This window comes from Mya arenaria, chromosome 17, assembly GCF_026914265.1.
Source record: "Mya arenaria isolate MELC-2E11 chromosome 17, ASM2691426v1".
NCBI lineage: Eukaryota > Metazoa > Mollusca > Bivalvia > Myida > Myidae > Mya > Mya arenaria.
In genome coordinates, this window is record NC_069138.1 from 52,748,599 (window position 1) to 52,776,048 (window position 27,450).

At 34.8% G+C, this 27,450-nt stretch overlaps 1 protein-coding gene across 1 annotated transcript; it reads left to right on the plus strand.

Annotated features, from left to right (window-relative positions):
• On the plus strand, window positions 1-27,433 carry LOC128222961 (uncharacterized). Its single transcript, XM_052932154.1, has 11 exons — window positions 1-146; window positions 16,313-16,505; window positions 17,219-17,351; window positions 17,959-18,060; window positions 18,470-18,649; window positions 19,192-19,358; window positions 20,432-20,675; window positions 21,003-21,099; window positions 22,109-22,272; window positions 23,062-23,155; window positions 25,708-27,433. Exons 1-11 carry the CDS (start codon window positions 91-93, stop codon window positions 26,042-26,044), a joined length of 1,767 nt encoding a protein of 588 aa, XP_052788114.1. The 5' UTR covers window positions 1-90; the 3' UTR covers window positions 26,045-27,433.
• The last annotated feature ends 17 nt before the right edge of the window (window positions 27,434-27,450 follow it).

A 27,450-nucleotide genomic window follows, 5' to 3' on the forward strand; every position in this document is an offset into this window, starting at 1 on the left:
GATATGAATATAGATATTGAACACCTCATACTTAAAACACAGTGAATCATGTCTACAAGTACATAAAAAACAGAAGGGGGGAATCGTAAAATGATTAAAATTATATTCCTAGGAAAGAAAACGGAAAATATGGTGGTCAAGAAAATGTAAGTGTTAACATATTACATCCATTTTGCATTAATACTTAAACAGTCATTGGACATTGCTTTTTAAAGTTAAAATTGAAAAAAGTCGAATGTGTTTAGACATTGAACTAACTCATTTTTAACAATTAATTTTATAATAAAATCGGTGGTCAAGGATGTTGTTTATTTTAGTACGCCCCGAAAGTGCTTAAAACACTATGTACAAACATCTTAAAAATTCTCCTTCTGGAGTTGCCAACTACAGATAGGCATTATATAGTCGACTATGGTAAGATGCGACTTACGAAACTGATATGGCCACCCACAGTAAAGGATGATCTTAACCGACCGATATGGTTACCTACAGAATGGGGTGATCATCATTGACCAATATGGCCACCTTCGGTTGAGTTGATCATTACCGATCAATGTTGCCATCTTCGGTAAGGCTTGATCATCACTGACTAACAGGGGCACATACATTAAGAGGTGATCATCACTGACTGATATTGCCACCTACATGTACAGTTTACGGTGATCCGTCGTCCGTCTTGATCACTGTAGCAGCCGCTAAGCACTGGTGGTCTGTATGCAAGTACCAAGGGTAACATTTAACATACCATATTAATGGTCTTTTGTATGGGGTTCTGAGGTAACATTTTACGTTCGTGGTAGACGGCGACTGTTTAGATGTACCAAGGGTAATATTTTATGTTCGTGGTAGACGGCAACTGTTTAGAAGTACCAAGTACCAAAGGTAACATTTTACGTTCGTGGTAGACATTGACAGTTTAGAAGTTCCAAGGGTAACATTTTTGCATACCATGGAAGTGGTCGGCTGTATGAAAGTACTTAACGTAATAAAAAAAAATACATACCATGGAAGTGGTGGTCTGTTGTGGAGTTTTGTGCTGTTCTTCCATGTTTCTTGTTTGTGATTTTTTTCTTAATTTCTTCTATGTATTTGGCGTTTACCCAGTGCTATTAAACCGGGTTTATGTTTTAAAATTTTGCTACTGAGCTTGTTTCTGTAGTTTTTCACATAATTACTTTATAAAAGTACTTCAGGTAATATTTTATTTACAATGTTAGTGGTCGTCTGTATGAAAGTTCTTCATGTAACATTTTACATACCATGGTAATGTTCGTCTTTATGAAAGCGCTTAAGGTAATTTACTAAGTACCAAGTTAATGGTCATCTGTATGAAAGTACTTCGGGTAATATTTTACATATCATGGAAGTGGTTGTCTGTATGAAAGTACTGAAGGTAATATTTTACATACGATAGTAGTGGTTGTTTTTATAAAGGTACTAGGGATAAAATATATCATACTATGGCCATTGAAATACACTCGCTTGTAGCTTTAGGTTTGCTGGTATGATGTAAATATTGAGATAATAGATATGACTATTTATATTTTTATAGTTTAAATGCATAAATTTCACTAAAGTCACTTGATCAGCTCTTTTATCATAGAAGTGATTCTTCAAAGACTTTTGTGAAAAATGATTGAAAAATTGATTGCTCCCACCAAATAAACTAAATTTAGCCATTGCGTTCTAGAAGGGTTCACAAGCGGATCCAGATTGGGGTTGGTGGGACACAGGATGCACTCAATAAAATCGTCCAAGTTTTCTTTATATTTCAATGTAAGAGAAAAAAAATAAAATACGCCCAAAATGCACAATTTCTGTCTAAAAATTGCCATTCCCCCAACACCTTAACTTAAATACATTTTGATTCTGACGGACGGGATGCAAGACGAAAGCCAACGCCCCTATGTTACCCCCTCTAATGTCAAATCGTTGATCTGCTCCTTGGTTGAAACCAAAAGCCACATACCACGTTTGCATTCTATAACAGAACCTGACCATTGACTTATATAGAACTCTATCAAAACTACTATCAATCTGAAATGATTTCCTTCGGATAATGGAAAGATAAGTTATTCATTATTGAGGCATGCATGCACTCCTTTTGCAAACAGTTCTTGTCTACATGGCAAACCCAATTTCTTAAGTGACTAGTTGTTTAATGTGCGTGTACCATGTCTCGCCCCTATGTTTTTACAATGCCTCGTTGTCCATAGTGAATATTATATCTCGATGTCTTTATTATGTAAAGCAAGTCTCGTTGTCCCAAGCACGAATATCCTGTCTCGTTAGCTGTCTGAAATTGAGGTATATTTATTTAAAGTAACATTCAAATCGACAGTATGTTCCATAACATTCCATAACCTCTAACTTTGTGAATAATTTTATCTTTAGTTGTATCTTTGGAAAACTCTTGAACACAATTGAAAATTGCAGTCATTGTTAGAACGAAGAGATCAATATTAATTACAGATCCAATCATGCTTAGGCACAGGGCTTTACCTTTGAATACAGCTGTATGTTTTGAATAACCCATTGTGATTAGGCTTTTGTTATTTGACGATTTGAAAACCATTATTAAAATAAGTAGGCTAATTGGATATCAACATGATTATATTTCATATAAGTCGACCACTTTATAAGACTTAAAGTAACTAAGTCTATCTTTTTGAAATATTACAGTCAAAATAACTGATTTTTAAGAACTTTTGTTCAAATATCGACCTCGACCACTTTATAAGACTTGAAGTAACTAAGTCTATCTTTTTGAAATATTACAGTCAAAATAACTGATTTTTAAGAACTTTTGTTCAAATATCGACCTTGATATTGACTATTAGTGACCTTAGTGGGAAGTATGTTAGAAAACTTGAAATATGTACATAACACTTACTTAAAACATAAAAACCAATATATGCTTGTTTAAAATAGATATAATACATATAGCATCCATAAAAAAGACTAAAAAGATATTATCTCAATGAACGGCGACCATGTTGGCTGTTTTCTTGGATACCATGGTACACTGCATGACGCCAGCTGTCAACCATGACTAAAATGAATTTCTGACATCCCCACAAATATACAAAGGAATGCTCTAGAAAAAATAATGCAGACAAATACCATAAGGGATAAGACTATTTAAATGTTTGAATCATTTTGTCACAGCGGGGTTGCAGCTTCTTAATATACAATTCATTCCACTATGGAAAACCATTTGGTTACAAATTAAAAAGTAAAATATGCTCAAAAATGGTTCACAAATTAAGATTTGATCATCAATGACCAATATTGCTAAGTACAATACGTAGTGAATTATCATTGACTTATATGGCCATGTACAATAAGGGGTGATCATAACTTACCGATATGGCCACCTTAAGTAAGATGTTATCATCAATGAACGATATGGCCATGTACAATAAGGGGTGATCATCACTGAACGATATGACCACCTTCAGTATTATGCGATCATCAATGACCGATATGGCCATGTACAATAAGGAGTGATAATCAGTAACCAATATGGCTCCCTACAGTAAGGGGTAATCGTCACTGACCGATATGACAACCTACCATGAGAGGCGATCATTGCTGACTGATATGGCCACCTACAGTAAGAGGTGATTGTCAATGACTGATATGGCCACGTATATTAAGGGTGATCATCAAAGACCGATATGGCCACTTTTAGTTAGGGGTGAGCATCAATATGGCCACGCATAAGAGGTGATCATCAATGACTGAAATAGCCTCTTACAATAAGGGGTGAGTATCAATGGCCGATATGGCCACTTTCAGTAAAGGGTGAGCATCAATGACTGATATGGCCACGTATATTAAGGGGCTATCATATGTGACTGATATAGCCTATTACAGTTCGGGGTGAGCATCACTGACGTGTATGACCACGTACAGTAACGGGTAGTCACAACTGACTGATATGGTCACCTATAAAAATGGTGTTATCACTTTTTACCGAAATGACCACATATTGTGAGGTGGGATCACCACTGGCAATAAAGGCCACATACAGAACATCACAGACTGGTACGGCCACCTACGGTAAGGGCTGATCATTACGGACAGATAAGGCCACATGCAGTAAGAGGTGATAATAAATTACCAAGATGGCCACCAACAGTAAAGGGTACTCATCACAGACGGCCATGGCAACCTACAGAAAAGGATGATCACCACTGAACCTTAAGGCCAAGTCAAGTAAGGGGTGATTTTCACTGAGCAATACGACCATTTGCAGTAAGAGATTGTGATCACTGACAAATATGACTACCAACAGTAAGGGTATTCATCTATGGCAAATATGGCCAACTACAGTAAGGGGTGATAATTACTATCTGCAGTAAGAGGTGATGATCAAAGAACGATATGGCAAGCTACCATATAGGGTGATAATCACTGACCTATAAGACCATCTGCAGTAATGGTGATCACCAATGACCGACATGGCCACCTACAGTAAGGGATGATCTCCACTTATTGGTATGGTCACTACAGTAAGGGGTGATAATTACTGACTAATATGACCAATTACAGTAAGTGGCGTTCATTACAGACTGAAATGTTCTCCTACAGTAAGGAGTGGCCACCAATGATTGATATGGCACCAACAGTAAGGGTTGCTCACCACCGACTGATATGGCAACCTACAGTAAGGGGTGCTCACCACTGACCGATATGGCCACCTGCAGTAAGGGTTGATCACCACCGACCGATATGGCCACCTAGAGTAAGGGGTTATCACCACCGAGCGATATTGCCACTTGCAGTAGGGGGTGATCACCACTGACAAATAGGGTCACCTTAACTACGGGATGAACATTACAGACAGATATGGCCAACTTCAGTAAAGGGTGATTATCACTGACCGATATGGCCCACTATAGGTTGATCACAAACGGACATACTTATTCAAACATTATAAGGTAATTCATCCCGACTTTTGACACCCGATACAAATGCTTACGAGGAAAACAAATATTGAGCGAAGAAAACAATGTCGAACATGCAAACTCGGATAATTTTAGAAGCCAAAAGTGAAAACGTAAAACAGTTGCAATTATATTCCTCAGAAAAAAATGGGATAGTTGGTTTGCAAGTTATTGCAAGGGTGAACATGTTTCCTCTATTTTGTCTAAATATTTAAACAACCATAGAAAATTGCTTTCAAGTTAATATTGAAATATTGTCAATTTTGCCAGGACTTTTACAATGATTGTAGTGTTCATTTCTTTGAAAGTACCATGTGAAACATTGTACTTACAATGGCTAAGATCGTTTGTATGAAAGAACAAACAGTAACAGTTTACAAACATGGCTGTCTGTATGAAGTACAATAAATACCATTAAACATACCATGGTAGTGGTCGTCTGTATGAAAGTACAATTGGTACGATGTAAAATACCATATTATTGGCCTTTTGTATGAACGTACCAAGGGTAATATTTTGCAAACCATGAAAGAGGTTGTCTGTATTAAAGTTCCAGGTGTAACATCTTACAAAACATGGTAGTGACCGCCTGAATGGAAGTACCTAGGGTTACATTTTGCAAACCATCAAAGTGGTCGTATGTATTCAAGTTCAAGACATACCATTTTGAGGTCGCTAGCATGGATTTACCAGGTGTAGCAATGTGCATACCACAGAAGGGATTCTGGGGTTACATATAACATAACATAAGAGTTCTCGTCGGTATGAAAGTTCCAGGGGTTATATATTACATAACGTGGTAGCTTTTGTCTTCATGAACGTACCAGGGTTATGTATTACATATCATGGTAGTGCAGGTCTGTTTGAAAGTACCAGGGGTCACAGTGTACATAACATGTTAGTTTTCGTTTGTATCATAGTACCAGTTGTACCTCGTAGTTCTAAAAGCGTGTAACATGTCTCGTTTCCCTAGAAGCGAGTATCATGTCTCGTTGTAGTAAGTGTGTGTATCGTTAGTCGAGTTATACTTAGTGCGAATACTAAGTCTAGTTGTTTCCTATTCAGTTATCATGTATTATTGTCATAAATGCTAGTTTTATTTCTCGTGTTCGTTATTGCGGTCCTCAAGTCGTATTGTACCTTGTGTGTATACTTATTATGTGTTGTTCTCCTTAGAGCTTGTGTCATATATCGTTAGTTAAATTGAATACATCCTGTCGTGTGTCAGAAATGTATGTATCTTGTTGCGTTGTCCTTAGTGTACGTATTATGACTTGTACATGAATGCGCATCATGTCGCGGTTTTCTTAGTGTATGTTTCATGTTGCGTTGTCCTAAGTGTGTATATCTGGTCGCGTTGTTCTCAGTATACGCATCATATCGCGTTCTCCTCGTTGATCCTTCTGTTTTTGTACCAAGTCTCGTCTATCCTTCTGTTTTACAAAGTATTGCTCGTCCTTCTGCATGTTCCCAGTACTAGTTTCATGTATTGTTGTCCTAGGTGCATCGTTGTTTTTATTGGATGGACCATATCTCATTGTCCCTAGTGCAAGCACAATGTCTTACTGTCCTTGGTGGTTGGGTCATTTTCAATTGTCCTTATGGAGTTTACCATGTCTCGTTTTTCTTTGTTCGAATGCAATGTATCGTCGCCCTACTTTCGTTCATCATGTTCTGTTGTCTATAGTACGTGTAACAATTCTAGTTTATCTAAGTTGGTATTGATTTCTGAGTGAATATCTAATGGCTTGCTCTTTGTCTGTGTACAATGTCGCGTCATACAAAATATGCGTACTATGTATTTCCGCCTTAGTGCCTCTACCATGTATCGATGTCCCAAATGTGTATACCAAGTTTTTTTTTATCATTGCGTTCTATTTGCTACTCTTTAACACAGACTTTACCTTCAAAAACGCATGGTTAAATTAATAGATAGCAAACCTTTTTCTAAGATTGTTTAAAAATATATAAGTTATACCAGTTTAGCCGTACTCCAGGAGAAACAATAGTTCACGAATACTTTCGTTTTTAAAAAATACAAGATGCACAAGGCCGTAATAAAGTATAAAATCTTATGTAAACAATAATCACGTTTTCGTGATAAGTATATTTTAATTGAATTAACTGATGAAATAGTTTTCTTTCAGCTATAAGGTTTTAAACTCGAAACATTGTTAAATTGTTCTCTTTTCCAACGAGCTTGTTTAAACATTTTTTGGAAGCCCGACAAAATATGATTGCATTGAAGTGAACAAAAGCTTTATGAAACCAATCATGCTTATGGAACATTCAGTTGTTTAAATCTATTCGCATTGACAAGCGATGACCTACTTATTGATTTTTGAGAAGAACAATGACAATTTCTGCAATGTTTGTTTACATTCCTGATTTTAAACAAGGTGTATTATACATTTTATAACAAAGCAATCGCTTGTTAACATCGCATTCTAGCTGTTGTAGAATGTCTCACTACCCACTCCCGAAGTTTGTACTGATTTGCGCACAAACAAATATGATTTGACGTTGATTCCAGAAGAAGAAAATTTATAAGAGGAAATAGACAATATTTAATAAAAGTATTATGTGTATGCTGAAAATAACACCAATGCGCTCTCTATAATTAAATTGCATGAGCATGTTTGAGGCGGCAGTCGTTTATGATCATATGCCTATCCAAATTGAAAAATATGCATGGATCAATGTCGAAATCTTGTTTAAATAGCTCGGTCCGCCGACTGCCAATCGCCCGATACACATCATGCGTTAGATATTGCGTCGATAATGTATCAGCCAATGAGGATGTATTCTTAGTCAATTAGATGACACGAAGTGAATTCTTAATGATTAAGAAGGACTCGTTCGCTACGCTCACTCCGCCCATTTTTAATCATTATGAATTCACTTCATGTCATCTAACTATTACTTAACACAGTTTTACAACATAACAAGTTATGTTTTACTTTTTTGTCGTCATAGTTAAAGTCTAACTTAAATATACACATTTAATAAAAATCTATCATACTTACGCATTGATTATGTTTAAACATCCAAATCAATAGGAAGTGAAGTTCGGGCCTAGCATTTAAAGCATTTATACATTTATTAATAGTTTCGGGGTCTAGCAATCAAAGTATTTAATACATTTGTAATATGTCTTAATAATAAGCGTCTAATTGTGTTCCTGTGGCCTTACATGTGATCAGTGCTTAAATGTAATAAAATATCGGCAGATTTTCTTTAAGGTATTTATGACTCATCTCCATTCATAGTTGAAGGCCTTAGTAATTTAAATAATGTTTTACTTTTTTCATTCCTTTAATTTGTTTTCGTGCATCGCCTTTGTAATGTTTTCTCTTGAGTATGAGGAAGGCTGTGAGTATTTAAAATTGTTCTGCTGCTTACCGAATTTGAACACAAAGGGCTCACACTCATGTGCAAATAGTCTTTGAAATATTATGACGCATTCATATGCTAGTATTTGAACAAAAATATCTATCGTTTGCATAAACAAGGGTGTGTCTGGCTGTATGAAGAAACAATGTCTGAATGTTGATCCATAAATACAGAACCGAATATATTTGTTTCCAATGGAAGATTCCGAATATAAGCTCTAATTATATACGTTTGTATAGTCCACGAATGTGCCGTTTAGTGAAGTGATTAAATATGGTTGAGCCTGATTTGTTAAGGTTAATTAAAGTTATTGTTATCAAAAAATGAATATCATTTCTCCGTATCATACTGTATATGTACTTTTTTTATTTTATACCTTATTTATACGTTCAATCATAGACTATCCTTTTCAAAACCTAATAGTACAGTATGTTTCCATACATGGACGCACGTGCGTACACATGTCCCATAATTTTCCATCCTATACGCTTCAACCATCCAATACAAGTATCTTCATTTACTGTCGGGTAAATGATTAGAAGAAGCATTAGCTCAATGAGCTATTTTCCGACATCAAAAAGTTATAATGACATAATGTGTAAGACAGAATCTGATATCCATGATCTGATACTGAAGAATAAATAAACAACCCTCTAAAGGGACTAAACACCAGGTTGTCCGAATATTGATATATACAGTATTTCCTAAAAGACCCTGCCTTACTTTTTTCATTATACATTTTCCTAATACACATAGTCAAAACGTCCTAAATCAATATCAGACAATAAGCTTGCGAGAAGAAAGCCCTTCTCATATATCCTAGTACATATAGGTTTGTCAGTTTAAAAGAGATATGTGGATTCATTACCAAAAGCCAGGCCTTTTAGAAAACATCTTACTACCGAAATCACATTTAAGAAAACACGTCGTTAAAAACAGAGAGACTGAGATCTACTTTGTATAAAGAAATAAATAAGAAGAAAAAATAGTAACAAAACAAAAATTAAAAAGTATAAGACAAATTTTGGCATTTTGCCTCTCGTCGAGGCATCTGCAGTCATTTAACATCAATACAATGTCAAACAGGCTCGCAAAATAGTATTAAATGTCGAGCAAGCACATGATTTAAATGTGATTTGCTGGAAAAATCTTTCCAACAATCATCACATGTCATATATTTAATATTAATTTAAATCACTAATCTTTCATGGATTAATCTTATTTATTTTAAATGTTAAAGATGTATTGTTGTTCAATGTTTATAAATCAGTTTTAAGTCTCATACTTAAAATAATAAAATGTGTTCATACTTTCTGCATACATTGTTATATTCAATGATTGAATGGCGTTAACAGCGTCACCTACAGGGGATTTATGTTCATTTCAAACTGCTGAGGGGATAAAACCATTTTTCTTGGTTATTTGCAGAAGCTTAAAAATCTAAAATATACACAATGCTGATTTAAATATTAAAATAGTTAGGTACAGGTTGATTGTCAGATAATTGTTGAGTTTGTGATACTTAATTTTAAGTAAACTCAATCTGTTTTAGTTACCTTGTTATGTTTAAAGTAGGAATCATTATTTTGAACTATTAAGTGCTTGTATGATATTCAGTATTGTGATAATTAGTATATTTATTGTGTTTGTCTTTATGAGTTTTTTAACCATTAAAATATCCAATTTCTTTTGTTTTGCCGTTACCTTACCTGTGCTGCAGCTAAATGATCTAATTTGTCATAGTCATAGTCGTGGTATGTCCTATAAAATCAGTTGTGTCTTTAACAATTGTTAACCTAGGAAAAATTGTACGGCATTGACATTCAAAGCCCGTCCAAAGCAGTGCCTTATTCATATTCGATATGGATGATCGGCGTTTGCTAAGGTTAGAATTTTGTATGACATTTTTGTTAATTTCTCTTATATGAAAAATGGACAAATTTATCAAGTCATATCAATTTAAATGGATATATTTCTCATACTTTTACAGACAAATTCAGCATAGGAACGCTTGTAGAAGCTGGGTTGGTATTTTTGTGCCGCGTGGACGACTCTTAATGACTCCTTCCCGAGATCTAAAAAGGATCAAGAAATGTGTCTATTTCCTCGTTTTATTATGAGATGAAACACTTCGAAGTCAACAGTAAAAGTGAAGTACATATACATGTATCATAAGTATTAACAACATTTCATAATACAGAATAATAATGATTTCAATATTGTCAAATAATAAGCTTCTCTTAAATTACAAATTAATCTTGATTGACAATTAGCAATTAGATGAACCAACAATGCATTGCAAAGTCTCACATCAATTTCTGAGTTCGTTGGTTTCAAAAGTATACAAAGAAGCAATATACATACATGTCAACATCTTTTGCTGTCTTAAAAGAATCAGATAAGCTTAAAACTTTTTCACTGACAAATTTCTGCTTTTTTCTCAATCGCTTCCTGATCATAGAACGACTAAGTTAACTATCTAACGAAAAGCTAACAATGGAGCCAAAAGAATGACCGAAAAGTGTACAGCGCTTAGATGTGACTTGGGTGTATAAGCCATAGACAATAATATGCTTCTTACATAAATCAGTTATACATAGTCAGTACATGATAATTATAAGGAATGTATGAATACATTTATAAACATATCAAGACTGATTTTCCATTCTAAATTATCTTTAAATACTTAATACAATATCATTGAAATAACTTTATAGCATGTTTCTAAAACGGAAACATTTAAGTCTCAAATACAACTGTTAATCATTAAAAAAGATAGAACAACCTTACACAAATAAGCAAAATTCTTACCTAAAAAGGATCAAGAAATGTGTCTATTTCCTCGTTTTATTATGAGATGAAACACTTCGAAGTCAACAGTAAAAGTGACTCGAGCGAGGAAAGACACAACTTTTAGAGAATTGCCAAAACTATCATCATCCAATGACAAAGGATGTTACAAAAAGTCATGCCAATACATGGCCAATGAAATTGAGACAATTAATCCAGACGCAGGGGACACTAGCGGCTGGGCCCTAAAAATGTCATTGTCTGACTCAATTATCAGTTAAGCCGGGCATTCTGTTTATATTACAATCTAAAGTTTCGCAACAATCTTTAGCGTAGTGATAGGTTGTCAAGAAAAATAATTCCACAGACTAATTGATAATAAAAATGCTATACGCTGTGTATACTATAATATAAAGTTTGACAACTATGTTTGGATAGAGTAATAAATGTCATGAAATAATTTGGCTATCAAAATTCACTTTAAGCACCAGGAATGTGTTTCTAACAGACAAAATATTCTAAAATTATGAAACATGAAAAGTATTAATGACATTTCGTAAAACTTCATTACACAAAAGTACTCGAAATTTTACAGCATAACAGTATCGCTATTTATTTCAAACGGAATTCAATTTGTTTAAACAATTACGATAATATATATGCATGTGCAGCTTATTTATATAGTAATGCTTCATCTGTATAAATTACCCTATTGAAATTTTAGAAAATAATATTTTTTCTTATCATTCAGAATATGGTAAAGTGTCCATTTCTGGTGACTTAAATAGTAGAATAGAAATGTGATTTTATTGTACATTATAATATTAACACTGTACTATGCTCCTCACTATCCCTCTTTAGATAGGGTTCATACTAGCCATGGGGTTAAATTGCTTGATCTTTGTAAATCTTCATGCATGCGTATTATTAATGGTAAAATCGGTAATGTTAACACCTTTTATTCTAATAACGGATCTTCCCTCATTACGTATTGAGTCATGAATGTAACTTTTCATTGATATATGAGTTTACTTTCGGTGTTTTTTTATGAATAGAGTGAACACTCTCCTATACATTTTTTTTGTAGTGTAATAATTTCTTAACCAGTCATGATAAATTCGTGGATATTAAACATCAATGGAGTAGTACCTTACGTGATCAATTTCGTTCAGGGGTGATTACGACATTGCCTGTCTTCAATGACGTTATAAATTTACAACTAACATTCGCAGTGTTGCGGGTCCGTTGTTTTCTGTAGTTTAATTAAAATAGAACTGGTGTCATTATGGGACGGTTATCACGAACGAATATTACAAATGCTTCATTCGGAAAGGGAGGAAAAACTGCTAAATTCAGCTGAAAATGACAGAAATTGAAGAAAAGTTTATAAGAAACAAACTAAAGTGAAGATTACACTACTATATATTATTACTCGGTGCCCTATATCAAAGTTATTCAAATTAGTTATTAACTTTACAATGTTTCGAACTGTTGACCGGTAAATAATATGAACTGTTATCCGCGCGTGAGGATACGTCATAGGTACGTCATTGGTTTTACCAAGATTCTTAAAAAAACTGCATATGGTTTAAACACGTGAATTTCCGGTGTTGGTTTTGCAATTGAAATCAATATGTGACACTTCAATATATTTGTTTTAGAAAAGTACTTGTCTCTTACGTGTTTAAACAAAATATATTATCAGGTAATAAAACAGTTAATGCATTGGAATTTGTGTAACAGTCAATTGTCGGTAAAAAGCTGTACATAGCTTATGTTTCAAATATAATATATGGAATCCAACAATAAGCAAATATTGACTTGACTTGACTTGACTTGTTTCCCCTTGACTTGACTTGTTGCCCCTCGATGTCGGGGATGACTTTCTGATCTGTTGCCCTCGGAATTTCGGCCTCGAGACAACAGTTCAGAAGTCATCCCCTCCAGCTCGGGACAACAGTTCAGAAATCATCCCCTCAACTTCGGGAACACATTTCAGAAGTCATCCCCTCCACCTCGGGACAACAGTTTTGACTGTTACACAAATGCCCATGCAGCAACTGTATAATGTTGATATTTTATTAATTATAATGTTATATACAGATGATATGGCCATTTAAGGAGATTCACCTTAAAAAGTCCAAAATTCATTAAACAACTCATATTTATATTGCAATGCATGTGGTCTATAAGTCAATACATGAAATATCTTTATAGCCGTTATTCGGAATTTACCATCGGTAGATCGAAATCACATTTTTAACATTTAAATATTAATACGCACGCGGGCGTATCGACCCCAGCGTTATTAGAACCTAATCTACATTATTTATCTGCGCCTATAGCAACGATGTTGGGTTATGCATGAGTAGCTGCTAAAATAGCGCAGTAATGAATAGTCATATAATCATTAGCGTAATTACGCATTTACATTCATAGATAACATGGGAGGGTAACAAAACGCATCATGAAAACGCGTGAAATATCTGGCTTTACTTAAGAAGAAGAACGTATTCTTTTATGTTTTTCGACGAAATATGAAGGTTTATCAGTGAAATAACGTCAGTGAAAGTATCAATTTGAGATTTTCACTGCAAAATAAAGTGTGAAAATATCAACTTTAAGAACTACTTAAAATATATTGTAGTTACTTCCCCTTGATCAAAACTAAACACGTATTTTTTTTATAATTTCACATCAATATTTAAGTCCACTAAAGATACTTTCTAGTTTTAAAATATGTATCGGATAAGTTTAGGCGTTTGAAATTAAAATAGCTTGAAAAAATATTTTTTAAATATTTCATTAATTTCCATTTAATGTTAAACGTACGTGGCTTAATGGTTTTAACAGAGGAAAGGCTTTTCGATAGTAAGAATCTATGTAGAGGCAAACTTTGTTAATATTTTTTACGTTCATTATTTTGTTTTTGAACATTTGCCTTGAAATTGTTTGACATTGTCGCAGTGATAAGGTCACTTGAAGTAATTACTGCACTCTTACCTTAGTTCGATTCCCTGCCTTCACGTTTGTTAATTTTGTCCGTGGTCACATTGAATGCCGAACAAATATAGCTGTTTACCTAATTTTGTGTAAGAATTATAAGTTTTGGTGATATACGATGACTTTATAATGACTTCTGTGCGTTTACCAATTATTAATCGATCCAATTAATCAGTACTTGAACATTTTTGTTGGGGATCGATCCTCATGAACACGCCATAAAAACACAACCTTTTCCCAACCCAGCACCGGGGTCAAATTACAGCACATCAACACTGTTAGTCAGAGATATACCATCAAAAACCTTCTTCTTTGATTCTTGTCTTTGAAGATTTCACTGGTGTGTAAATGTTCATAAAAAATACTGGGATATATTCATCACATTCAATAATTACTTGGTCTAATTTTCCATAACATGGTTTTACTGGTACATGACATTTTGGATGATCCCCATATTGCCGGACAGGGTGAGACAGAGATTGCCTGACCTTATGCTTATCATTACCGTTTACTAGATATGCTGCTTATGTCTGTAGAGATACGGCTAAGCCTTCTAACTGCTGTGCAAAATCTCCACAGGCCCTTGCAGTGCTTAATGTGCTCAGTCTAAATAATAAATCCGCATGTCGATTCAGCGGTGCATACGTTATCTGAGGAGCAGTCTTACGTTTCCTCTTAAACTCATTGTGTACTTGGCAAATCTGAAAAACATTAAAGTTTTAAAACAAATTTAGCTTAACTTTTCTCAGGCTAAACCACATTAAATACTTTATAATTGTTTGATATAAAATGTTGTTGATTCAACGCTGTTTATAATATTTTTATTGAAGTTTGTATTAAATTTAATACTTAGCACTACCATATCAGAACCCCAATGGCAACAATGATGCTAGTGATGCTGGGTAAGAGGCATCTTCCTTCTCCACAAAGTCATTGTAAAGCATATCCTTGACTGAAATGTTTACAAAATATTGAAACATCTGATATTAAAGTCGTGAAATAAACAATATCCATTATAAATATTTAATAAACATGCAAAAATGTTTTCGGACTGTTCAAGAGGGAACCACTTATTCTTAACATACTAAACAAGAGTGTTTTGGGATTAATTCTAAACATTTCAGACATTTATATTTCTGACTCTTGGCACTGATTCCAGCTTTAGGGTTTTAAAGTGGAGAAATTACAGACTTGAAAAAGTAAATATGTTTCGAAACATAAAATATGTTATAAAGCTCTAATGAACAAAGGTGTACATGCACCATCAATTGCATTGTGTGCCGATGACTCTCAGATGACAGTGCTTTGGATGTTAAAACAAATCAACCAAACTAGTCTGTCAGATATGAGCCCTAACAAATTCATAAAATACCAGTGAACCGTGGTTTATCAAACTGTTATATCGGTGGCTTCTTTCTTCCGTGTGAACCTGACATCAGAACGCCAAATGCATTAGCTGGTTGACACAGCATAGGTTCACCTGGGCAAGCTTCTACGGGGACAAGATTATTCACTTGTATTGTAACATATCTTAATGAACTGTAAAAGTCTGTTAGTATCCTTATCATGTCATAAATCATGTCTGCGTTAAAAACCTGACAATCACTTGGTTTCGATGATGACTTTGGCATTTTCTTTGAAGTTTTTTACAACATTTTCATCAACATCGATCCCCTCCGTCGTAATGTCAAATACATCAAACCATATGTCTGTTATTCTGGATTTTCGTATGGCATTTTTAACGACCGAAGTCGCCTTTTCTTCTTACAATATTCACACTTACAGAAAATGTTATATCCTCCGTAACGGAGGCTGCCATTTTGATTTTGAATGCGTACGAAAATTCCTGAATGTAAGCAAAAAGGACCGAACGCAAAATTGGCCCAAAGATAAAGTTGGCCCAAAGAAACGAAATGAGAACAAATAAAAAACGGCAGCGCTAGCGATAAAAAAAGATCGGGTCGGGGCTAATTTCGGTGAGTAGGTCGGAGCACCGCAAACGAACAATATTTTATGAATGGCCTGAAGGCATATTATTTGTTTCATCACTTGCCGTATACAGAATTTGTAGTCTCTCTTTGGACTCAAAGATTTCATAAATATCGTTCAAAGTCGTTTTGAATGTTGAAAACTGGGTAGCATTTGGGAAAATCCAATAATAGTCATTTTTGCAGGTGGTTACCAGCAGCTTGTATGTTGCTCACTTCTGTGCACGCCTACCAAAGTTTTAAAGCAGGAATACCGAATGGTGACAGCGTACCACATCCGTGCAACTCTTCTCGAATGTGGGAAGGGGTCGGGCACGAGAACAAGGCGGGAGGAGGGGCTAGAAATCCCTTTGGAATGGATTTTGATGCAAACGGAAAGGTAAATATAAATAGGTATAGTACATGCAGACTTCATTCAGATTCAGTGCATCTACTATCAATATCAGCATAACAATGAGACCTCCACTATGGACATTTTAATATCCAAACGACCGAAACCCCTTTTACGCACAAAAAGTGGACTTTCCCCGGATACTTCGATTCCACCACATCACTTAAAACCACAATATTGCGTAACATCGTGCCAAAGAAAGTGATAAACATAATGTATTAATAAACTGTTCCAGGATCGTAAATTAAATAATTTTAATTAAGCCTAATATTATATACAACTTAATGGTTGCATTCTATTATGCACCGTAGCATGCATGATTCAGTGTTAAGATCTTGTACGTGACAAATAAATGCCTATGACACACAAACAATAACACAATATATAATCAGCAATCTGTTCATCAAAAAAATCAATAAGGAACACAACTTTAGATTAGCATTATTGAACTATGGTACACCATACAGACAAGTCCGGATGCCAAACATTTAGCATGAGTTTATTTATTTAAGGGAAATGATCAAAATTTTACAATCACTAAACCATAGACACACAAAGTCACAAGAAAAGAGACACGGTTTAAACCACATTAAATATCTTTATGAGTTGCATCGCTTGTGATACTACTACCCGACCTTGCCAGCATTTGAGCAATTGATACATTTTATTCCTTAAATCTCTTTTTGTTGATACTTGTATAGGTTTGGAACTCTACAATCTGCGGAATGGATTCAGATGGTGATGGACGGACGAACGGAGAAGAGCTGGGAGATCCTGACTGTTCATGGAGCCAAGGACAGACCCCGACAGTCACTACCGGTCTTTCACACCCAGGTAAAACCTTAGGAACCCCATAATATTAAGTGGTATTTAATAGCTCAACTATTCATAATTTATAACAATCAAACTCTCCGTAGATTATTAAGATGACCGATTAGACTTGTGTTAATAAATATTGTGTTAGAAGCATAGCATTCCTAAACAACATTCGGATCCCTCATGTATAATATGATACTCTTCCTTGGTTGTTGGATATAAAAACTCGCCGGTATACCAAATAAATTTTGCTGTTATTGATATTGATGTTGTTGTTGGTGTTGTTGTTTTTATTCATGTTTTTGTTGTTGGTGGTGCTGTTGTTATGTTGTTGATAACTTTTTTGTGACTGTTAATTACTTTGTGATAAATTATTTTGAAAGGTATTGCATTACAGTGATATCAATGGAAAATATGCCCTGTTTTCAATTAAGTGTAATTCTAAAAATGGTTTTTGACAAATGCTTATAAGTTATTTTGATCACACACATGAGCTACTTGATATTTAAAATCATGAAAATTGTTTTGAGAATGTTTGTTTATTTATGAACAATTTTATGTCTGTATATTTTCCTAAATCGCCTTGATTTTTACCTGGACTTCTACGTTTAGTTGTTTTTCTCAGGTGTGTGTGAGCCCATGACGAGTAGCACGTGTTCAGGAAGGAACTCGTTTGTAGACTGTGGAAATACCGGAGAGTTTGATTGCCCTCCCATACACACAGAAGGTAGAGTTTAGTTGCTATTTTGAGGTGTATGTGGGCAAATAATGAGTTGCTCGTTTAAAGGCTGTGGCAATACTTGAAAATTTGACGGCCCTTCCATACAAACAGAAGGAGTTTTGAGCAATGAAAACAATGTAGAATCAGACTCAAAGTTAAGAAGTGTTGCGCACCTTTTTCTATATATTCAGATGTGGCTGTTTATGCGTTTTTCATTCTTACTGATTTTTTTTAACCATATACATGTATATGGGTCAATGTATTAAATTACCATTCATTAAGTTGTATAAATAGATATGAAATAAGATAATTTAAAGATTGTGTATCATCCGTTAAAACAGAGTTATGCAACTGCAAGTTTGATTTAGTCCAGGATATACATGTACATTACATTAACATTGTATTTACTAAACAGACCCCATCAAGTTCGAAGTACGGTTCCCAGAAACGCCAGTCCCTGCCCAGGAAACCACATACATGTGTATGGCCTTTGAATTCCCATCTGATAAGCCCTACCATCTGATCGCCTCAAACCCAATCATCGCCAACAGTGAAGTCATGCACCATATCATCGTATACGGATGTGCTGGAATGAGTAATTTTTGTTACCCCTAAATATATTCCATACAGAATCTATCTGACGTGCCGGTTCGATTGCATTTGATTTTTGTTTGCTTTAATGTATACAAATTGTAAAACAAGAAATATTTTTACAGAACACTGTATGAAAGCGAATTCGGAAGAAATTTTAATAAGCTTTTCAAATTGAAGAAAAGAAACTTATGAGAACCGCTGCTTCCAGTCTAACATATGACTACTTATTTTGATAACATATTAACTGAATCTGTTGCGTCGTTAATAACGATGGTTTTTACGAGTTTTGTGTTGTTTGTTGTTTCTGGTTTGTGATTGGTTTGTTTTTGTGTTCTATGTCCTTGGGGTTGTCCCTGTGCCATTCAACGGGGCTTATGTTTAAGTTTTCCTACTGGACTAGTTTCTGAAGGTTTTCATATAAATATTAGTACACTTTCGGGACAGAAAGCTGGGAAAATCAGACCAATCATTTACAAAACTTTAGATTAATATATACAATAAATAAATAATAAATAAAAGATTTTGCTAATATATTCTCTACAGACACAGCGCCAAGAGAGCTCAACAAGCCATGGGTTTGTGAGGATGAAATAAAATATTGTGAGGAGGCGATAAGTGTATGGGTAGCGGGCGGGAATGGGATGTGCTTCGACGAAAACATGGGTTTCCAGATTTCTGGAGAGAAGGGACTGAAATATGCAGTTTTGGAGGTATGCTTTTTTACTGCCAAAGTTTTAAAATATTTACTGACAAAATGACTTGGATCCAGAATCGAATAATATCATTTATATTCCAAAATGAATTATTACACACGATCAATTACGGCAATGCCATATGAGGGATATATGCGTAGCTAGTAGACGTTGGCAACGTCAATCTTCTTAGGATATAAATCAAGCTGACGCTGCTTCGGTAATTGCCTTGACAGTTGTGTATGCTGGTATTTACTTAAGGTGTATTGTCTAACAAGCAACTAGCTTAATTCTTGAAATAATACTGAACGTGCTAATAATTGCTAAATAGAACTTGTTGAAATGTTCATGGATGGAGAAAAGACAAACAACAAGAGACACATAAGATTAGAACCCATAAAAACAAACACAAACCAGCACACTTTCAACTTTGATTATATATATATATATATATATATATATATATATATATATATATATATATATATATATATATATATATATATATATATATATATATATAGTTGAAATTGTTAGTAATATTGACTCGATGTAAAATGGTTATTGAGAGTAATGATAAGTGTAGCCCTGTACTCAGTAATCTGATTAAAGAATCATTGACTCATGTCTGAAGATCCATACGGACCATCATTGTGCCATCTCTAATTCGGTCTAAACGAGTATCATAAGGTTTCTAAAGCTACATTGTAAATAGTACCTAGAACGCCTGGCAATGGTTTTGTGTGTTGATGGTTAATGTGTAAATGCTTGTAATTGTAGCATTTGTATGAAAACAATACTGCCTTTATACCACATATGACATATATTAATTTCGGATTCACTTGAACAACGCCATTGAACGTACCCATATTGACACTAAGGTTTAAACAAAACAACGCTTTTCACACTTAAAATATACTCCCATTTCAGTTTCATTGGAGCACTCCCTTGTCGACAGTTATAAAGATAGTTCTGGTTACGAACTTTACCTCACTCTAACCTCTACACCATTTTACGTATACATTCATACAATAAGGTTTAAATGAAACAACGCTTTTAAACCTCAAAATATATTCTGTTTCCCATTTCAGTTTCATTGGAACAACCCCTCCCTTGTCGATGGTTATACAGATAGTTCTGGTTCCGAACTTTACCTCACTCCGAATCTCCGCTCGAACAATGCTGGAGTGTTATTAATTGGCCAGAATAACATCGCCATTCCGCCGGGTAAAATAGAACACGAGGAACAGGGCACCTGTCCTGGCAATTGCACCAATCAGATCATGATGGGAGATATTCAGGTCACAATGGTATTTAACCACATGCATTTGATGGGTAAGTATACCATTTGTTTGCCCATTTTTCTTTTTAGACTTATTTGATTTGATATATAAATTGATTCCAATAAAGTATATCGAAAAACTCTCTTGAACATTCAAACAGCTGATTTCTGAATTCGATCGTGAAGTACTCAAAATAGTTTTTATGTTAAAAAATAAACAAATAAAGCACACTTTATTTCTTGTTGGTAAAGTGTGAGGTCGGGCGTTGAACTATAAGTTCAAGTTTATCTTGACTGAAATAGCTTTGTTTAAGACTTGGTTTGTTATCAAACATAACTTAATGAACCATTTGTCTGAAACCTGATTTGTTTAACTTCAGGAAAGGCACAAATCACAGAGCTGAATCGAAATGGACGGCGTATACAGTACCTAGCAAAAGATGACCACTATGACTACAACAGTCCTGTGGTTTATAAGTGAGTGTAATGCGGTTTCATGTGCGTTTTATTAGTACGGATCTAAGCTAAGCATTCCCGAATGAAAAGTTTATTTTAAGTTGAACACAATCTTCGTTCTTATTCAAGGTATTCTGATACTAAACATGAACGGTGGATTATATATTTAGGCTATCTTTGATACGACGAGACTCATGTCATAGATGTCCGCTCATCTAAGAGGTTATGGTTTTTTTTGACCTCATCCAATAAAAGAACAAAAAGTACTGCCATTCGTTCAGTAAACATGTATACGGCGAACGTTTGCTGTTTGGTTCCCCGCTGGAAGTTTATTTACGGCGTTGCAACAGGGATACAAAACGTTTGCAAGCGTTTTGTTAACTCTCGCCTTACTGAAAGCACTTCTGGTTTCTTCTCACGAAACCAACCGACTTAAATCCGATTTCATATAAACAATCAGCGCGTTTTCGCACCAAATTATAAAGATTCGAGTGAAAATAAATCAAACTGTTCCGTATCACCTAAACAATAGTAATAAGTTTAAAAAGAAATGAATTTTTATCTATCAAGAATATGTAAGTTTATTTTCACTTGACTATAACGTGTCGTATACGAAATAATAAAAATTGTATCCAGTAAGAATCACAGCATAAACACTATTCTTGTAACAAGTTCTTTCTCATGATGACGTCTGCCCCAGTTTGATGACGTCATAATTTATTTCATATCAATACGTCATTGTATATCAAATTTAGTAAGTGAGGAATGTTTTAAGATTTTTTTCACGAAATCAAGAGAAAATGTTCTATTCTGATGATTAAAAATGAAAATTAACTTCTTTATTTTAAAAATATCTTAATCATAAAAAGGAAGTAGAAATAAAAAATGACTTGCTGAGATATAACCAATTACCCGATGATTGTTTCTTCAAGTTAAATTGCTTACAAGCATATGCAGTTATATTGTTATTTTTACTGGAAACAAGGTATTGTATGTGATAGAACGCCATATTACTAATCTATTTGTACAGATATAAAAATCCTATAACCGTTCGACCAGGAGACGAACTCCACACAACATGTGTATGGCAATCGCTTGACAAAACAAAAACAGTCAACTATGGCGAAGGGACGCAAGATGAAATGTGTTTTGCCATCTTTATATACTACCCTAAGGAAAACTTACTGTCAGAATGTGAGTAATGTGTGTTGCAAGACAGTTTACAATAGTTCATAACGCTATGCTACGTTTGTTATTTGTCTTTTGTTCCATATTCCTATAAATAATATCAGAGTAAATATTTTGGCTGCTGAGATTGTCAGCTATTGACAGTTTATGTTGTTTTTTTGTTATTAATAAAGATGAAACAATGTCTTCTGTCATGTCGTCACTTCTATGCACGGAGTCTACGTTAGGTTACAAACATATTCATCTCCTCACGTACTATCAGAATGCGTGTTTCAAGATTGTTCACAATTATTAACAAATGTCCGTTTGTAATTTAATTTTTATCTACGCTGCCGTAAACAATATCAAAGTAGATATTTTGGTAACAGGGCTTGTTGTTGATTGCATCAAGTACATTGTTGATATTAGTTATATATTATTCATTACTACGTTGTCTTGTTTCCTATACACGTGGTGAACGTTTTAATCACTCTTGTCACATTGCAAATCAGTAACGGTCTACTAAAACCGAAGGCTCAAGCTAACGGAGATTGTGTAAACCCTGTTGACCGAAGGGTTAACAGGAATGGTTCAATGTTTTAAAAATAGTTCGAATAGTTACAAATTTTTAACACTTCTTTCGTAGTCGAGCGCATAATAACCAGCTGATGCATTTTTAATAGCGTTCCAGTAAAGTCGCCAGTTCTGCTTTCTATAAAAAAGATTGTATTCGAATGTGACTAATACCAACTTACACTTATCTTTCATATAAGCCAAAACGAAATGTTATAATGTATCATCTTGTATTCATTTCAGGGTGTGTATCAGAGTGGGGACTTGATTTTTGTGAAATTTTGATGAACGGAAATGTCATAAGAGGGTGTGATTTTGGAAAGATGTTAAATCCAGCGTAAGTGCTTAATGAACCACACACTTGAGACAATATTGAATGTCGTGTTTCGTAACTTCATACATATCAATACTGTTTCAAAGATGTACTATAATAGACCTTTCCGACGAACTCCGGACAATGAACACGATCAGCGTACTATGAACAAAATACAGGGATTTTCTCAACATAATCGAAGTTACTGACTTTTTTTATCTCATTGCTATTACCGTTATCATCATCATATTTATTATCGTTATCATCATCATATTTATCATCCTCATCATCCTCATCCTCGTCCTCATCATCAGCAGCAGCAGCAGCAGCACCAGCAGCAGCACCAGCAGCAGCAGCAGAATCAGCAGCATGTCATTGCAAGGGATGTCAGAACACCACGGGAAAAAATCTTATAGAAACGAGTAAAACGCATCCACTAGTACATTTTGACGGCAGTCTGTACACAAAAAAATATTAAAGCAAACATGTTTTATCAGATCAATTATAAGCATGTATCATTATGTATTAATGTAACCGGGGAGCGGCGTTCTGATGGTTGACACGTTCTTGAGCGGCTTCACGGGCGCAGGCTGGACGGCACGTGGTGGATCGGCGTTCAGAGGCGCATGCTGGACTGCATGTGGTGGAGCGGCGTTCATGGGTGCAGGTTGGCTTGCATGCGGTGGAGCGGCGTCCATTGGCGCAAGCTGGGCGGCACGCGGTTGAGCGGCGATCATGGGTGCAGGTTGGGCGGTTCGTGGTGGAGCAGCGTTCATTGGTGCAGGTTGGGCGGCACGTGGTTTATTTGGTCCATTCTTCGAACATCTTTTAGTTCCTTTGGTTAAATGACCGTCTTTAGATGAGTGGCGCTCTCGAATGGGCTTTTGGGATTTAGACCTGATAGTTGGAGTGATCGACAGCACATCGCACGAAATACAAAGACCAATTAATGAACAACAGCAACAGTATTTTTCTGGACACCGCCAATATCATTGCCTACATTCACAAATCATCGTTGACAATGAGCGTCATTATCTCTTTCATGAAACTGGGAATAAAAAAAGTCAATATATTTCTGATAATTTTGGTACGTCCCCCGTATTTTGTTCATAGTTCGGTGTTCGTATTCAGTGTTATGAGTTCGTCGGAAAGGAATATTAGTACGGAAATGATATGCAGGTAGTTCGACAAAGAGAAATAAAGGGCTCCAGGACTTTCTAAATGGGGGGGGGGGGGGGCACAACTAATTATAAACATATCAAACTTTTTTTGAATGCATTATTTTAATAATATAATTACATGAAATTAACATTTGTCTTCACTGTCAATAATGTTTGGCAGATCACTTGAATTAAAATATAGCATTTACTGATCTAAGATAAACCTTTCAAAAAACAGAAATGATATTTTATTTTTTTCGGTTTGGGGAATCGAACAAGGGACAACGGATTAACAGACTAAGTCGTTAACCACTCGTCCACCTGATACATTTATCACACAGGGGGGGGGGGGGTCACGGGCCATCTTTGCTCCCCCCCCCCCGGTAGAACCGCCACTGTCTAGCATAGTTATAGGGAAGCTTATGAACTGATGAAACATGAACTGATAGCGCCAGTCTAAATCAAGTATTGACTATTCAGGTTAGGTTTCAAATTCTACAATCGATCAATGTTATCCTTACGGACTTCTAACGCATAACGTGGTGTTTACTTGATTTCGAAAAGTTGCAAGAGGGTTTGCGAAACTATAATATTATGGTAGTGTAAGCACAACATTAACTTAACAAGTAAAAAAAGGAACAAAGAAAATAAAAAGAACACAATCATATAAGACATTTAAATGTAGTTGATAAACGTACGCCTAAAATTGAAAATTACAAAGTATAAGTTATCCTGAATATGAAATATAAAGGAACATTTTTGGGATATTATAAGCATTTTCTACAATAAACTCTTACGCCATTATCGTACTGTGACCTTCACCTTGCTATTCTGAGCGCGTTTCGGCATGGTTTTTATTAAATGTTATTGCTCAGACTGGGTTTGTTAACGTCATCCATATCTTGTGAATCGTTTTGTAACGAAGTTAATACTTTTAATTTTCTATCATATAACGTACAATATGGTTTTAATATTTTCAACTTTCTTAGCATACAACAGCACATAGTTCTTATATTGTCAACTTTGTTAGCGTACATAATCAATTGGTTTAAAAGACAAATACTTTTTTCAGCACTAAAACGCATTTACTTTTGATGTGTTTACAACAAGAAATAACAACGGTGTTATGGTTTATTACTAGTACTAGAGAACAGTCATTGAGAACTAAACTACTTTGATAGCATGCAGCATGTAGAAGAACATAGACGTGGCATAAACTACATAAGGCAAAAATCCCCATTGGTGAGGATTCTTGCAAAAATAAAATCAGAAGCTTAGGCATTACATACCTGACACCAAACAAAATATCAGTGTTTCAAATATTCAAGGATTATTGCCATGGATGTCAAAATGTTGAAAATACGCTAATCATTCAGACATGATAACCTAATGTAAGGTATTATCTTTTAATTACAGAGACCCCGTCACTGTGGCCATGAACGAAGCAGTCGCAGAAAAATGCACACCATTTGTTTGCCGGGAGGAATGTCTTGATTACGTTAGAACCCTCAAGGAACAACCCTGCTTCATTGGAGACGTAGAAAAGATGTTGAGAACTCGGTACCTAAGTGAAGAATCCACAAGAAACGAAGTCATATCCTTCTTTGCTGCAATCGATTCGTGCGATAAGGAGCTGTGGATGGAACGTTACCGATTATATGGAAACATTGATGGTCCAATAGCTTCTGCCGAGAACCGCTTGGCATCGACGCATTTTATACTCGCAGTTGTTGCCCTTTCATTGTTGTTTTGATAATATAATGTGCATATGTTAACCTCGAGAATGCTTTAAACTGGTTTAAACCCCCAGTAAATTTACATTTTACTGACCGTTCCAAGGCGGTACCTAACAATTGATAAACATACCAATTATATATATATATATATATATATATATATATATATATAGTATTTATGCACTGTGCAGTTTGTAGAGTTTTGTGTTGTTCTATGTTTCTTGTTTGTGAATTTGTGTTCTATGTCTTTGTCGTTTGCCCATTGCCATTAAACCGGGTTTATTTTTAAACTTTTTGCTACTGAGCATGATTCTGTAGCTTTTTGCATAAATCGTCATGATCAAGTTATTCTAATAACGCAACAATATATAAATATCATCCAGTTAACACGTTTTAGTATAAGTTCGGCAATGATTGTAGATGAAAAGTATTAAGGACAATTATCGATTATGTATCATTGTAGACACATTTCATATTTGGTAGTTGGACAGATAGACTCAAAGAATTACTTGGATTTTATTTAAACCATGGATATAAAGGCAATACTTTGAAGAGTACTTGCCTTCTAGTTTTTGGTTATGAATTCCTAAAACAAATATAGTGTTGAATATAGCATCCTTACATAACTAAGCTTTCAGACCATTGATTTTGTGATTTTTTTGTTTATTCATGTTATCTTTAAAACCTTCTTTAGCTGGCTCGGAGTGTTTTGGCATGTGACGTCATTTTCTTCAAGTATTTTACATAGGTAATCATTTGGAAGAAAAGATAAGCTAATATATCTCGCTTTTATTTTTAATAATGTTTTCTTTATTTGTTCCCAGTTTTAGTACAATGATGCTTTTTATTATTTTATTATTATTCACACAGTTTTAAAACTTTTATTTTATAAGACAGACTGTGTGTGATGATCATTGTTTCAAACAATGACTGCATCGTATTTTTGAAAAGTTTTTGCATTAGGTGCTCTGAATTGTATTCCTCCTGCAGATAGAGTTTGGGATCTCTAACCATTGATGTACTTGGTGTTTACCTATAAGTTATTATTATTTGTTTTATTGTTAAGTTTCCCAAGTTTAAGCATTCTGTGATAAGATTTCCCTTTTTCGTTTTTTTCTTTATTTAGGATTGTTGGGATAAGAGTGAGGTTTGTGCACGTAAACTGGTTTAACCCCCCAGTAAAATTACATTTTACTGACCGTTCCAAGGCGGTTACCTGACAATCCTTGATAAACGTGTTTTGCTTAAAATCTTACAGCGTTTCAATTAACATGTTTGCTGTGTATTTTATGAAGTATCTGTATATTTTGTATGAGTAAATGCGGTATTTGATCACTTTATTAAGAGTCAACAATTCCAACTGTGATTCAATGATTTCCACTTCTTTGAATAAACGTTCTCCTTTAGCTTTCAGTATTGTTTT